This window comes from Lissotriton vulgaris, chromosome 8 (genome assembly GCF_964263255.1).
Source record: "Lissotriton vulgaris chromosome 8, aLisVul1.2, whole genome shotgun sequence".
NCBI classification, from domain to species: Eukaryota; Metazoa; Chordata; class Amphibia; order Caudata; family Salamandridae; genus Lissotriton; species Lissotriton vulgaris.
Genome location: NC_141696.1, coordinates 226,921,403 through 226,936,443, shown reverse-complemented (window position 1 = coordinate 226,936,443; position 15,041 = coordinate 226,921,403). Strand labels below are relative to the sequence as shown.

Below are 15,041 nucleotides of genomic sequence, written 5' to 3'. Positions count from 1 at the left end.
CGTTTGGGCTGGGGTAGGGGCAGTGGTACTCACGCGTTGACCCGAAGATATGGCGTCAACAGAGCGCCTCTGTAGATCAGAATCTTCCTCCGGGACACATGAACCTTCGTCGAAGATATCCACTGGTTCCGGCGCTGATCTCTGCATGTCGACTTGCCCTCCGATCTCGAATGGTCTTTTTCGATCGGAAGGATGCACAGGCTGTGCAGCTGGATTTGTCTTGTTCTGACGATAAGCACAGGTTACAGACCTCGTGATGGTCACTGTGTGGAAATTTTGCTCCACACTCGGGGTATCTTTTGAATGGCGTCCTTTCCATGAGGTGTAGGCCTCACGGCGTGGGTAGGCCCAACGGCCCGCGTCGACAACCGGAATCAAGCTGATTAAGTTGAGTCAATGTTTATTGGTATCTATAGTTTTTTGGTGAAGTTTGAATGAAATTTTACGCGAAGTACTTGAAAAGTAGATATCGAACCAGAGCGGAAAAGTTTCATTCGAACCAAGTGGCGAAAAAAACCAATGAGGATGAAGCCGATGCCCATGCGCACTATCGTCCAAGGGAGAAGCCACCTATCTCGTGACTAAAGACTTCTTCCAAGACGACAACATGCAATCATCTGAGCCCTACACTAGGTGGCGATCTAATGCAAAGTGTAGAATCTGCAGCTCATATGCCTCGAACCTGATGTTCTTTACAGTTCCCATGTCTGAGACATGTATGTGGGATGTCTGCAGTGTATATGTAGGACGTGTTGCAAAGGTGAACTGATGTAACGCATGTTCCATGAGAAGTAGGTGTGTGGGTGTATGTGTATTGTTTGCTTAAAAAGGTGCAGCCCCCGGAGCCAAACAAACACAAATTTCTTGCGTCCAATTCGGTCTCTATATTAATTTTCTCCTCCCTTAATTATGTGTATAGGGTAAGCGGGGGAGGACTGCATCCCATTCCATTTCTCCTAGTGCAGGTTTCTTGCCCGTGTAAATCTCATCCATTTTCTGTGTTCTCACTTCCGAGGGAGAAGGGAGCAGCTATAGCCAATCTGAGGCAAATACAATAACAGGGACATGATTCCCCATCGCAAGATAGACACTTCAATGTGTTCTGGTACCTTGCCTTGGTCAACAGACGGGTTGGAAACGGTTAACCCAGATATGGCTCACCCATGTCATTTGGAAACCACAGTTGCCTGTATAAGAGGACAGCAAAATCTTGAGTTGTTACCACTTTGCTACCACATTGCACTTAAGTCTGCAAAAACCTGCTGAAACGCCTTCCTGGATTGACCGGAGGAAAAAAATTACCTGCCAACTGAGAAGCTGGACTGAACCTAGCAGGAGTGACTTGATGCCCAGGAAGACCTGCACAAAACCCAGTTAACTGGAAAAACAGCTCAATAGGCTCAGGCTGCCCAGAAGCAACGTGAACTTATGTATCAAATCTTGAGTGCCATCTTTTTGAAGAGGACCAGCACATTGTGAATCGCATCATGGGTGGGTAACATCAGGTTTTCCTCCAACTCAGGAGTTCATATTGTAGTTCAGAGAGAATGAACCCTACTCTTTTCTGATGCATCTCCGAAAAGGCAAACAAGTCATGAATTGAGAGATTAATATAGTGCCCATCAAAGTCTTCAGGGTTTTGTTAGACCTTTACAAAAACCCATTGGTCTATAGGTGCCAAGAGGTGGAGGAGAGGAATTTGACACCACACTCTTACATCTCCACCATAATATGGAAAGACCAGAAATCACTCCAAGTTAAAAATCCCTACCCTGGTTGGAAGCACCATCATGGCAAATCAATTTGGGGGATGGTTCTAAAGAGCCGTAACCACAACATGGGTGGTAGTGCTCTTAAAGGGCACAACCTCTGGATACATATAGGCACCAACCACCTTGATAAAGACGTACTTATGGTCTAAATTTGTGGAAGGATCAGGGAGCTTAACGATGCCCATTCCCTTTCTCCAAGACAAATCATTTACATGACAGCTAAAGTTAGTAGAAGCGTCCTAATCTAAAACACAAGACGTATCACTTAACTAGCACATCCCGCAAAGCCATATAATGTGCCGAACAGTGGGCCAATAGAGGATTCAGCTTGATCTTTTTGATTCTCATGGGCAAGCTTCATTAAGAAAGTGATGGGAACAGGGGAACCTCTAGTAAGTGTTTGGCTCAGGGATGGTGGGGCTTACAGTAAAGGACTCAATTTTCCACTTCCACTTTGTAACATCCAACAACATCAGCTAACTTTCTCAAGATTATCAAAGTAGGAGACTCTTTACGGGCTTTACAAAGCTCCTACCAAGTGGTTCCTACAACAACCAACATGTTCTGTTGATCTGGTAAGGTCCCAGACTACAGCAGTCTACTTCAGGAAGGTTCAATATGTTGGACCTCACAAGGGTCTGTCGATTTGGTAGGTTTTCTTCCACAGTTATATTTTGGGAGGTGCAGAGAATGTGGGAGCCTAGATGAAATACTCAAGAACGAGTCAGGGTACCTTCACCCTCCCTAGGGCAATCAATTGATTTCACTAACTCTTCACCCCCAAAGTCCTATACGACAACGACTAAGACTGGTTCAACCTGGAGCATCATGTCGACCAGGGGATAAGGAAAGACATGGCAGCTGACTGCCTTAGTTACCTCTCTCATCAGGAAGTTGAGAATGGCTCTCCCTTAGTCCTGATGGCATCAATTTCCTGGATAGCAGCATCAGTGCGCCCCGGACACAGAGGCTACAGAGGGCATTGGGAATTACTCAAACGATTACTTCAGGAATAGTCTAATCAACAAACCTAATTACACCAGAGTAAACTTTATTAGGTTGCTAGCATAGTTCTCAAAGATCAACAGGGGATCGTTAATCTCAGGTGCAACTACTACATACAATGATCAACAGTGCTTTATGTGCGCTACTGAAAATTATGTCGGAACTCTTGTCCAGCTTGCCATTGGAGTGGTGATGCTTCATTGCCTTTCTTTACAAGTATACCAGGAAGTCTACTTAACATTTAACTATGACAATCAACTTGGCTTCAGGCTTTGGCAGATCACATCAATACATCAAAAAACCTCTACTCCTGTGTTGCCGATTTAAGGATTTATATTCCTCAACTTCATTGCTTTCACCCAGCTTAGCGGCTTAAGTCCACTGACTGGAAAGCAAATACATTTCTGACTAATCAGCTGAGCTTCAATTAATCAACCTCTTCCACTCTAAAGCCACAATAACTTTCTCAAATCGGTTGTCTTTTCTTCCTCCCCAGTCTTACAGTACAAGCTGGCAATTTCCTTCCAACTGTACTCAAACATTCTCAAAACAGGCACCCCCAAGATTCCAAAGCCATGTGAGCCGTGGGGATGGAGGTGTGAGGCTGAGGGACCCGGACATATGAAAATCGGGATAAAAAATCCTATTTTCTGTGGGAAGTAAAACAACTTGGCCTGAAAAGACAATAGAAGACATAATGAGCAGTAAGCAACTCACTTTGTCAGTTTCAAGGGGGTTGGGCTCCTTGAATTCCAAATCTCCACAATCATTGGTACCTTCATTGTATCCAGTCACAACGTTCGACTATAGTCCTCTTTTAAAAAGTGTGCTTTATCAAGTGGTATCTAGTGTCTTCCAGAATATTAAATCTAGTGAGTACACTGCTTGCCTTCCAATTAAAGTTTTTTGGGGAGGATAGGGAGAGCCAGTGGTTAACTGGGTGTATGCTGTGTGGAACCATGTTCTGTGTATGCTGTGTGGAAACATGTTCTGTGTGAGCTAACAGCTACAAGGTTATTGATTGAACAGATATATTCACAACAGAAGTGGTTCTCATGCTTCAAAGAAAGTTCAGTAGTCCTATGCAGAAACTGTGGCAACAAACTAAATTAACCAAAGAAGGTGTTCAAATTTTAAAAAAACAACAAGAAGGAAATAAATAAAATTTGGAGAAGAATGTCTAAGGAAACCAGTTTTTGCTGATCAGCCACTTCCCACATAGACCCCCATACAGCTTAGTGCCAATGCTACATATTATGCAAAGCCAATTTGCTGTTCTTCTAACAGATAAGGTAAGCCTTAACAGTAGCCCCACAATTACCTCCTTAAATGCTAGACTGTTTAACACAGACGAAACACTAAAATGCATTCCTCAGCTTACCTGCTGTCCTTGTGTTGACTCAAACAATTGGGCTACTGCAGCAAGGGCATCAGAACTAGGTAGCTGCGATGCGGGTGTTTCTAAATCTGCCCTGACTTCAGAGGGCTCTGGTGGAGGCTCTACAGGAGGAGGTGGGGTTTCTAAAATACATCAGAAAATTATAAGGTTATTAGAGGGGTATATCACCTAGTCTTTTTTTTAACTTAAACATATATTACACAGAAAATGGCTCAAAAGAGATGTGATAAACACTTTTGATACATAGACTCAACAACTGTCAGTCAGGCAGTCATGGCATTACGAGATGCTGATCTTCAGTATAGGAGTAGGACAACCCACAAATCAGAAACCTGGCAAGAGGCAAATCTAAGTGGATGGGTCAGGTGCATGCACTAGGTCAGACAAAGTGAAGCTACGAGTATGGAGTACAATCTGTCATGTTTCTGGTCCACAGTAGAGCTGGATACAGGCTCCCAAATGATATAGTCAGGAAAAAGGTAAAGCATCTTTCCTTCAGTCATTATCTACCAGCACATTCAAGGCCTCTATAATGAGGAGTGCTTCAAAAGTTTAACGACTAAAGGGTTGGCAAGATTTATCAATTTAATCTATCTGATGCTGAATAAACACATTTCACAGTGGCCTTTGGAGAACTGCGTAAGTGTGTGATTAGTCTAAACTGAAATGTTGGTAAACAAGTGGCTAGTATAGTAGATTATTACTTACAAATACACAAACTTTGGTGGAGACATCATACTTCAATGTTTGAATATATAACTTGTGAACCCAATAATGGTAGAACCTTTTTAGTACTGAAAGCCAGCCTAATTAACTAAAAGCCAATCCTACAGAATGTCTTAGAACTCAGGACAGTTAAGAAATCATGGAAAGACAACATAACAGCAGCAAAAAACATTATATTCCTACTCATAACCAATGTTATTCATTTATACTTCATGAACACGGTGAGGACAATATACACCACTGCGATGCAGCAAGTGCTTTGCTAAGTGGTCCAATGGCACCCCGAAAACCCAATTAATACTTTCAGCTTTTAAACAAGACTATGGGAGATGTGAGTGAATAGTTTAATTTCTTCTTTAAAAAGTACAAATTAAATGACATGTTACCTGACACAGAAATGCCAGTTAGTTAATTGGCAAATAGCTATCAATTTTCAAAAGACAACAAACAATACAAATAAAAAGTCCTATTACCTGCGCCTCTCCAAAGCTGCTCCTGCCAGGAGGGCCCAGCACTAATCCTTTGATTCCACTGCGGAGGAGAAATGGCCTTCATGTCAGTCTCTCCCAAGCAATCCTGATCAGCTTCGACTGAAAGAAATTTTAAGGAAGTAGTGTAAAAGATTAGAGTGACCAGCACAATTGGAACAGATTTAATCAATATAGCAATGTACGGCTTGGCATAACGTCAGAGTAAATTAATTAAGTTCCCTCAAATATTATCAAAACAAAATAAGTTAACTGTACATCAGATTCTCCCTAACACTACCCTGCAAAGCATTCAGTCAATGAAGTAAATAGTAGATGCCAATTACTTGTTACTCTTGGAGTCATTTGAGAGCAACGCATTTAACTTTCAAGAGTTGTTCGAAAAAAGTGTTAGAAACCTTTTTTCTGTTTGCCCTTTATTACAGCAGTGGTTCTTAACCTGCGGTCCAGGGACACCTGGGGTTCCCGAAAACTACTCAGGGGGTCCGCTACTGTAAGAAAGTGGCTCTGTATATACTGCACCTAAGTAAGTCCACAGTCCCCGGAGGTTTGGCAGAGGTTAAAGTTAGATATAACCTTACTCTCTAAAGTGGTGAATGGTCGAGCAGTAAGGCAGTATCATAGGATAGTGTAAAGCACTTGTTGTACACACTCAGTCAGCAAATGGTCTCACACACAAGAACTGAACTCTAGGCCCTTTATATAAAAAGATATGTTATTTTAGAACCACAAGTAGGTATAAAAATACTTTCTCAGAATGAGATGCTCTAGTTGAATACTGTCAAATAGCAATATTTTTTTTATTGAAAATATTTATTGTGCTACTGATCACAATCCAACAAATTTAAGATCTTGGCCTCTCCTTTTTGCCTTTGTACAGGGCTAACAGGGAAACGTTGGCTACTTTAACAACCTTGAAACGGACTCCAGGGATATCACCAACAGCATGACCAGCACGACCAAATCCAGCCACAAGAACTTCATCGTTTTCCTCAATGAAGTTCAAGCAACCATCGTTGGGAACGAAAGCTGTGATTTTCTTGCCGTTCTTGATCAGCTGTACTCGGACACACTTCCTGATGGCAGAGTTAGGCTGCTTAGCTTCTACACCAACTTTTTCTAAGACAATTCCCTTGGCGTGAGATGCTCCTCCAAAGGGGTTGGCCTTCAGAGCAGTACCCAGATGAGCCTTCTTGTATTGCTTGTCATGCCATTTATGTTCGCGACGGTGAATGCGAAGCTTCCTAGCTGTACGAAGTCCACGGCACTTCCCCATCGTGTCAGCTTCAGGTTCCGGAATAGCAATAGACTTTTCAATGCAATAGATACAGTTGTTACAATATGCAACATAATCCTAACACAATAATAACATTGAGCTCAATGGGTATTTTAAGTAAATGGAATATTAATTACATTCCGTATATTTTTTTTACTGTTAACAGGTGAGTAATGTCGTTTTCGTTGATCGGATGATTTTTATTGAATATGTCAAAGTTTCAAAACTCGACACTTAGAAGAATTTCCAGGTGAAAACCAGTCAATGTTAGCCTCTGGAGGAAATGTAAGTTATCGGCTTTCAGGTAAGTACTCGACTGGCAGAGTAAAGGTTCTGGGGTAAGACTCGGGGGGGGGGGGATATCCCTGGTTCAGGTAGGTACAGTAGTTACACCCTCAGTGGCACAGGGGCAGCCGGGTGCAGAGAGCGTAGGCCCAATGTTAGCTTACAGCGGGTAGGGGGGGCTTCGGTTGGTGGATGCTAGCAGGCAGGCCACACAACTGTGGGAGCTGGGCTCTTGGTCACTTGCTCAGGGCAAATGGGGAAGTCTAACAGAACAGAGGTTGCACTCCCAGCGACACTGGGGCGGCTGGGTGCAGGGTGCTCTTGGGTCATCAGGTGCCCAATTGATTTCAATGAGAAAGCTGCAAAAAGAACAAAGGCTGCAGATTTGGAGACGGAGATTCTTCAGGTGCGACCACCACTTCGAGAGGTAAGTTGGGAAGCTGTAGGTTAGGTAGGCACTTTTTCTGAAACCTTGGTGGAACTTTGGAGAAACAGTGCGGATTGTGTCACTCTAGAGGAAGCGACATATTTACCAGAGAGAGAAAATTGAACACTGCCTTTAACTGATTGAATCTATTAGAGGGCATAATCCATTCACTGTGAAAAGATAAGCATTGCGTACCGGCCTTTCAATACACTTTGTTTTATCGTGGTTGCTCTTAAGGTTGGCTTGAAACCATACTTACCTCAACTAAAAGAAACAAGACCACTATAGGCCCTGAAGTTAATTAATACAAGTGTACTACATTGGTCATACAAATAGGTATATATTTTTTTCCTGGGTGTCTGGGTCAGTCTAGAGCTTAGAAACGGGGTTTTACCGCCACAGTGGGATGTATATGGGTCGCATCCCAAACCTATTGCACCGAGCTTAGGAACTAATCCAATAGGCCTACTAAGTAGGTACGATTGGTGCTGGAATCGAAAAGCTTTGGCCCTGATTTTCTATAAAAATAGGTTAGGTAGGCACCCTGGAATTGGGCACAGGGAGCCACAGGGCGCCGGGGTGTCTTTTGGCGTCTGGAAATCTTACCCTCTGATGGTCGTGGTTGGCAGTTCCCTGGAGTTGAGGCTGCAGGTGTCGGCAGGAGCGTTGAGGGAGGTCCTTGGGTGCTGGATTTTTGGTCACATTTGCCGGGGGGGGGGGGGGGGGCGTCCTTGTGGTCTTTGTCCACTCAGGCACGGGCCGTGCTCGGCGGGTGCAGAGTGTGCTAGATTTGCGGTTCCTGGCTGGCACAAGGGGTTGTAGATCTTTGAGCAGAACCACTGCTCGTGGGAGTCCCAGTCTTTGGATGAGCAAGGCAGTCAGGTCCTCCGGGGTATTCAAGGTTGCTGCCTAAAGGAGATGCCAAGGTTTAGCAGGAGCAGGTTCGAGGGTCGACAGGCAGGTAGGTAGGGCTGGGGCCAAGTCAGTTGGTGTTGTCCTCTTGTTTGCAGCTGCACAGCAGGTCTTCTTCTTCTTGTTCTTTGTAGTTTCAGAATCTGGATCTGAGGAAAGAAGGTTCAGAGTGCCCTAAATACTAAATTTAGGGGTGTTACAGGTAGGGAAAGGACAGGGACCAATGGGTCCCTTTCCTGGGGTGAGTACACCTCCTATCCTGCCACTCTACAGTGGGAAGGGGGGGGGGGGGGGGGGGGGGATCAGGAGCCTAGCCCTGATTGGGTAGGGCTCCCCATTCTCAAGATGGTGAGAGCCCGGAGTTGTGCTCCACATAGCCTCCCCCAACTGAGGGGTGGGGTTGGCAGAGGCTGGCATACACCCTTTCCTCACTTTGGTTTTCCCGCCTGTCTTCCCACCAGAGTGGGGGCCAGTTGCGGAGTACAGCAAGTGGCCTGGAGAAGCTCACAAATGCGGCATGCCTTTAAAGCTCCACTGCCCATCCAGGGGGAGGAGCCTTAGCACCTCGCCCCAAGATGTGCATTGTTGCAGGCCCACAAGAGCGGATGGCTATCTACCCAGGGGTCCAGCAACATGTCTGCTGGGTGGCAACCTAGGCAGTCTCTCAGTCAGGACGCCGGTTGTGGGTTAGTTTCAGGGGGCAAATCGAATATGCTACTTACCAGTATGCATCTGTTCTTGGCATGTAGGGCTGCTGACATTCATATCTGTGCATAGATCGCCACCTAGTGATGATCGCACATTGTTGTCCTGGAAGAGTCTTCGAAGTATCACGAGATAGGTGGCTCCTCCCCTGGACTACAGTGCGCATGGGCATCAACTCCATCCTCAGATTGTTTTTAGCCATTGTGGCAAAGATGGAGTGAAACTTTGTGAATGATGACCATGCTAGAAGTATTTGTGAGTGCTGCAGCCGCTACAGGCGCCGGGGAGGAGGGCGGGCGATATGAATGTCAGCAGCCCTACATGCCAAGAACAGATGCATACTGGTAAGTAGCATATTCGGTTCGAGGCATGTGGGCTGCTGTATTCATATCTGTGCATAGAATTCATAGCAGTCCCTCCATTAACGGCGGCCGCCTGTGCCAGCTGCAGCAGTTTAAAAAAGTGTTTTTAGAACAGCCTGCTCTACAGCTGCCTGCTGTTTGGAGTGCATATCTACACAGTAGTGTTTTGTAAACGTGTGTGCGGTAGACCATGTGACTGCTCTACATACGTCTTCTAAAGGAATATTTCCAAGGAAAGCCATGGAGGCCCCCAACTTCCTGGTGGAGTGGGCCCGCGGGGGAATCGTTAGAGTGCGCTTGGCTTTCTGATAGCAGATCTAAATACACTTAACGATCCACCTGGCTATACCAGCCTTGGAAATGAGGTTGCCTTTATGTTGTGGTGAAAAGGCAACAAATAGTTGTTTAGTCTTCCGAAAATGTTTGGTCCTATCCATGTAGTACATTAACCGCATCGCTGCGGCGGCTTTTCCCGCTGTGCGCGGCAGATTTGAAATTACCGCGTTACGCGACGAGCTGGCCTTGTCATCCGCGCACGACAGGTAAGCGCGATGACGAGCCCAGCTCGTCAATAGCCTCGAAGGGGTTAAGGCTCTTTTGACGTCAAGCGTGTGGAGCATTCTCTCCGCAACTGACTCAGAATTTTGGAAGAACACAGGTAGTTCTATAGTCTGGTTGATATGGAACTGGGAAACCACCTAAGGAAAGAATTTAGGGTTAGTGCGAAGCACCACCCTGTTGGAATGAATCTGTATGATGGTTAGTGCCTGGAGTTCACTAACTCGTCGTAGCAACGTAATCGCTATCAGGAAAGCCACTTTCCATGTTAAGAACTGAATCTCGCAGGAATGCAGTGGCTCGAAAGGTGGACCCATCAGTCTTGTGAGGACCAAATTTAGGTTCCATTCGGGAGCTGGTGGGGTCCGTGGAGGAATGACACGTTTGAGCCCTTCCAGAAAGGCTTTGATGGCAGGCACGCTGCCTGTTTTGAAGATAAGCCCCCATTGCGGATAACTGTATACGAATGGAAGCATAGGCCAGATTACATTTGTAGAGATGTAAGAGATTGTAGTGTAGTTCCTAGTTTCCCACTAGGCCCTGCGCATTGGAATAACAAACAGTAGTATCGACGTGGAACTGCGGATATTCCAGGCCTCCACTGACTATGCTAAACTTAATTGGGTGTGTTACCAACTAGCTCAGAGGTCACTGGAAACTTTCTTCTCTGCATAGGAAGTGATCAGCTTCCCTGGCACAGACAAGAAGGGATTCAGTTTTCCAACAACCGTGCAACATGACAACTTTGCTCCTCAGATCAAGAGTCAATCTCTAGGGTCATGTGAAACAATAGACATGTATTTCACTCAGTCAGTCTAGTGCAGTTTACTTTCACGAGATGTAGAGAATAGAGAGACGGGCATTTGTCAATAAAGGGTTAACATTTATTGAACAGTCTTTCTTCTCGTACAAGAGAAATGTATTGCCACAATTGCAATAATTGTTATTATAAAAAGTACGTACAGTAAGATAAGTATTGCGAAATAGAACTGTAAAAGCATTGATATGGTTTCTTAGCCATACAATGGTTTAAAAGTAATAAAACATATATACAGTCATATATACATTAGGCTAACATACTCAAATGGTGCTTCTAACTAAGCCTACCCCAGTGGGCCTGACCTAAGCCTAACACGTGGAAGGGGAGTAAGTAAGTAGCTTTAAGTTAAGTTGGTTTTGCCAAGGTTTGTTTCAAGAATTCTCGTCTAAGGGTTTAGTCAACACCATACCTCTGAATAGAATGATGGAGGATTGGTATCTCCTTCAGGGGTCTCTCTCGATATCCCAGTCACCCGCGAGGGTAAACCGGAAGCGCCTGGACTGGATTTCTCTGCACGAGAAAGGCAGCGGCTTCTCTTCAGCGCGTCGAGGAAGGAGGGGGGGACAGCGTCCGCGGGCAGCTGGAATCTGCTGGATGTCTTCGCAGAGGGACGGCATTTCAGCTCCTTAAGCGTACTGCACCATAGTTCGCGCTGTAGCGGCGATAATGGTATCAGCAGCTTCACCACCACAGGATAGCAGGCTGCAGCGACAGAGTGCTAGATTTACTAACACGGGGTCTTGCAGGCAGCTGGCATCAGCAACAGTAGCTCTCCTTTTGCTTAAGGCAACGTTGGTAATATTTATACCCGACAGGTGCCGGGTTTGACGCAAGTTTGCTGGACATAAGACGTCAATTAAAGATGTCACTAGGAAGTGATAGTTATCAGTTGCTCATTAGAGTTCCATTACTAATCAAAACACAGCAAGCGGGGATTTCCAGGTTTGCGGAGTTTTTATCTTGTTGAAGAACTCGGAGTGTTATCTAGGAATATCAGATAGTGACTACTGCTCTGTCATTGCACTAATTGGTCGCAAAGGAAGTGGCAGAGAGAACTATGCTGGAATGTGGCTCTGTTCGTGTGAGGCCAGAGATGACTTTTCAGAAAATCGCACTTGAACGGTTATGCCAATATAGGGAATAAATGGATTTATAGCCGAATAGGGGCATAAGGTCACAGTATCGATCAGGAACCTAGATAAACACGCAACACCCACTCCACGGGTAATGTCCATCAAAATTACTAAAACTAAAGCAATTAGATGCATGTGTAACATTGCCCACCCCAAAATACATAAATGCATTCGAAATAGGCGTACTTGTAATACATGAAATTTAGGTACTGTACGTTTTTTAAAAGCATTCAAATAATTATTAAATATGAAATCAATGAACGATTATGCAAAAAGAATTACACATGAAGTATCTCTGACAGAAGAAATGCGAGATAAATCATCACATAAAAATGCATTGTAATAACATGTGTGCTAGAGGCTGGTGTAATGTTGTTATGTCTCTAGATGTGTTTAGAAATAGAAGTGTGAAGCTTCTGTTCTCTAAGAATAGTTTTTATGTTAAGCAAAGAATTGTTTGTGCCAAAAAAAGGGTCAATGTTAGAAAAATTGTCCAATTCAAAAAATAGATTTCCAAAGCTCTTGGCAGTTATTGTTGATCAAAACTGAAGGCCGAATTCAGAGTTCATGGGAACGCTGTGTGTCGGAAAGCTTCTAAAAGTTATTGTTTCTGTACGGGTGAGAACATCGTATCAGACAGGCTCTCAAAGAATTGGTCTACAAATTCAGGTGATAGTTCAACCAAATTAGATAGCGCATTAACTTGGCAGGTGGGAGAAAGATTGCTGTCATCATAGTCGGGACCAGCAATGCTCACAGAACGTTGTACCTGGATGATGTTGCTTTTGTCACTCGCTCCACTGTTACCACTTGGTTGTAGCACAGGAGTCTCCACGAATGCAGTCATCAGGATTGGTAGCCGCTGGGGACAACACAATGCGTGAGCCGTTATTGGACTGAGCAAAGTATCGACGTCCATTGGTACTGCTGATGGAAGTGAAAGACAGATGTCCAACACGCATTCATCGCCGCAAAGCATACATCGTAGCACAGGTAAAATGCAATTTTGCCATATCGGTCTGAATGAAAGGAACCAGGTCATGTTTAGATCTCTCAGCCTGGCCAATCCAAGGACGTTAGTTATCCTGTCCCGGTAGTGCATTGCTAGGATTGTCTCTTCCATTCCCATGGGAGCTATGTCTGAGTCGCGGCTTGCCATAACGAAGCAGGAGGGTCAAAAATAGAATCCCTGCTACAAGTCCCAAAAATAATGGTATGCCGCCAAAAACAGAGTGCACAAAATTAGGAAATTTTCCCAAAATTGCTTGAAAAGGCGTTAGCAGTCCCGTAAAGACTGTCTTGAATATGCCTGGGATGCTTGTGGCACTAGACATGTTAAGGAGTTGGCTTAGCATTTGTACGAAATGCACGGGGCAATTTGTTGATAAAAGGTCATGAACCTCAGTAGCTGTCCTTGCAACTAGAAGATCATACGTCTCTTTAGATGACGTTATAGGCACTGTTGTCTGTAAAAGTACAGATTTCATTTTGCTTAATGTATCAATTCGTATAGAATAGAGATTCAGACGAGGCCAGATGGGAGTCACTATGTCTGCAGGCCCACTCGGAAACAATGCTTGCATACAGCATTTGACCATGGATGTTACTTCTACTAGATAACTTTTCCCTGGCACGAGGCCACAACATCTGTGATCCGTTCTAAGAATGTAACTCCCGTTCGCGAGTTGCATAAAGAAGGGCTCTATCTGAGTTGCAGGTGTGACTAGCTGGTGGCATGAAAGGTTGTTTGAATATCCATCACATGCTCCGTGTAAATTAATACCCTGACACAAAAGTATACCGCTTAGTGAATGTTTACAGTTGTCACCACTAAGAAATACATTTTTGTCGCTGTCACTATAGCAAGAATGAGTGTATGGTAATTTCCATATAGATTTTACATATCCTTTACCCAATTGTTCATATTGGCCAGCAGGTATGTACTCAAGGCACTTTTTAAATCGGAAAGTTGTTATCGGAATTGTGATAATTCCGTGTATTATCCATTCAATGACAGGACTCTCTGACATTGTCAATGGTAATCTCTCGAGTTTTTCGATGCTCAGGATTGTATAGTCTGCTCCTTTCTGTGCCAAACGGATCTGTTTATCAGTAAGGTTAAAACTGGAAAATAATGACGTTGTGTTGATTAAACGCCAAGGCACATAGCCTGAACGAAGATTTTGCAGCGTCCAGCCTAATTTTATAATAGAACGCAATTGAGACTGGCCATGTTGTAACATTAGCAAATCTCTGTCTATCACATCAAAGGCAGAGGATACAATATTGTCCAACGAATATATTCTGGAAGACAGAGTCATTAACCCATTGTCTACTACAGAAAGTGATTTCTCCAAATTAATACGATCAATTTCTCGTATTTTTTCAGCAGTTTCAATTTGCTTTACTTTCCAAGCCTCGTTGTAAGCAGCATAGATACTGGTCGCTATGAAACGCTTTTGACGCTGTTTGCGTGGTCCAAGAATGAAATCGCGCAAATCAGCACCATCTTTTAGTAAAGACAAGTGTTGCTTAATTTCAGCCAGTGTGGATGTTGTTAGCCATTCAAGGCAGAGCTTCCCTACACTGTATGTTGTTATAATCCCTGGATGTTGTCTCTGGGAGTATCTCGAGTCTAATCTGGTCATTTTTCACCCCTGTGTTTTATTCAGGAATCTATCTTGACAGCTGTTTGTGTCAGTAGGCCAGATTAACCACTTTTTCCAATCAGGATGTGTTCTGTTGAAATGTAAAATTTGTGATACGTCTAACTCAATATCTGCGGTTGCATTTTCAGGTATTGGCTTTGGTATAGACGGTGTTTTAAGGTCTTTGTTCTTAGCTAGGCCAAGACAAGATGTTTGGTGTATTGTGTCATTTAAAAATAACATTTGTTCTGGTATCATGCAGGTTCTAAATAGTGCTTCTATGCCTTGCACCTGCCAATCTTTTGTACCCCAAATTGTTTTCGTTTCAATATTATTTTTCCAATAATCAAAACCAAATGTCATCATTTTGTCATAAAATGCTTCTGAATATATCAATTTAGAATTTGTCAGCATTGTTTTCATTCCTGTTTTATCTAACAGTTTATAATAAAACGTTTCTGCATCACTGGTGTTAAACCCTGAGAAGTATTTTAATTTCTCAAAAAATGCTTTAGAACTGCTTTT

General features: G+C 43.8%; 2 protein-coding genes across 2 annotated transcripts in view; both read right to left on the bottom strand.

Moving 5' to 3' along the window:
- The window catches only part of SCAF4 (SR-related CTD associated factor 4), a 915,362-nt gene that overhangs the window by 681,730 nt on the left and 218,591 nt on the right, over positions 1–15,041 (bottom strand). Inside the window, exons 8-9 of the mRNA XM_086934003.1 lie at positions 5,376–5,492; positions 4,159–4,298 (exon numbers count right to left, since the gene is read on the bottom strand). Of these exons, the coding sequence (XP_086790129.1) occupies positions 4,159–4,298; positions 5,376–5,492 (257 nt within the window). The remainder of the gene's footprint in view (positions 1–4,158; positions 4,299–5,375; positions 5,493–15,041) is intronic.
- On the bottom strand, positions 6,185–6,683 carry LOC147696907 (small ribosomal subunit protein uS12). The gene has a single exon (XM_086934002.1). It carries the CDS (start codon positions 6,664–6,666, stop codon positions 6,235–6,237), a length of 432 nt encoding a protein of 143 aa, XP_086790128.1. The 5' UTR covers positions 6,667–6,683; the 3' UTR covers positions 6,185–6,234.

Excerpts from the sequence above, each read along its gene's own strand:
- LOC147696907 (XM_086934002.1), bottom strand. The coding sequence starts at position 6,666 with ATGGGGAAGTGCCGTGGACTTCGTACAGCTAGGAAGCTTCGCATTCAC.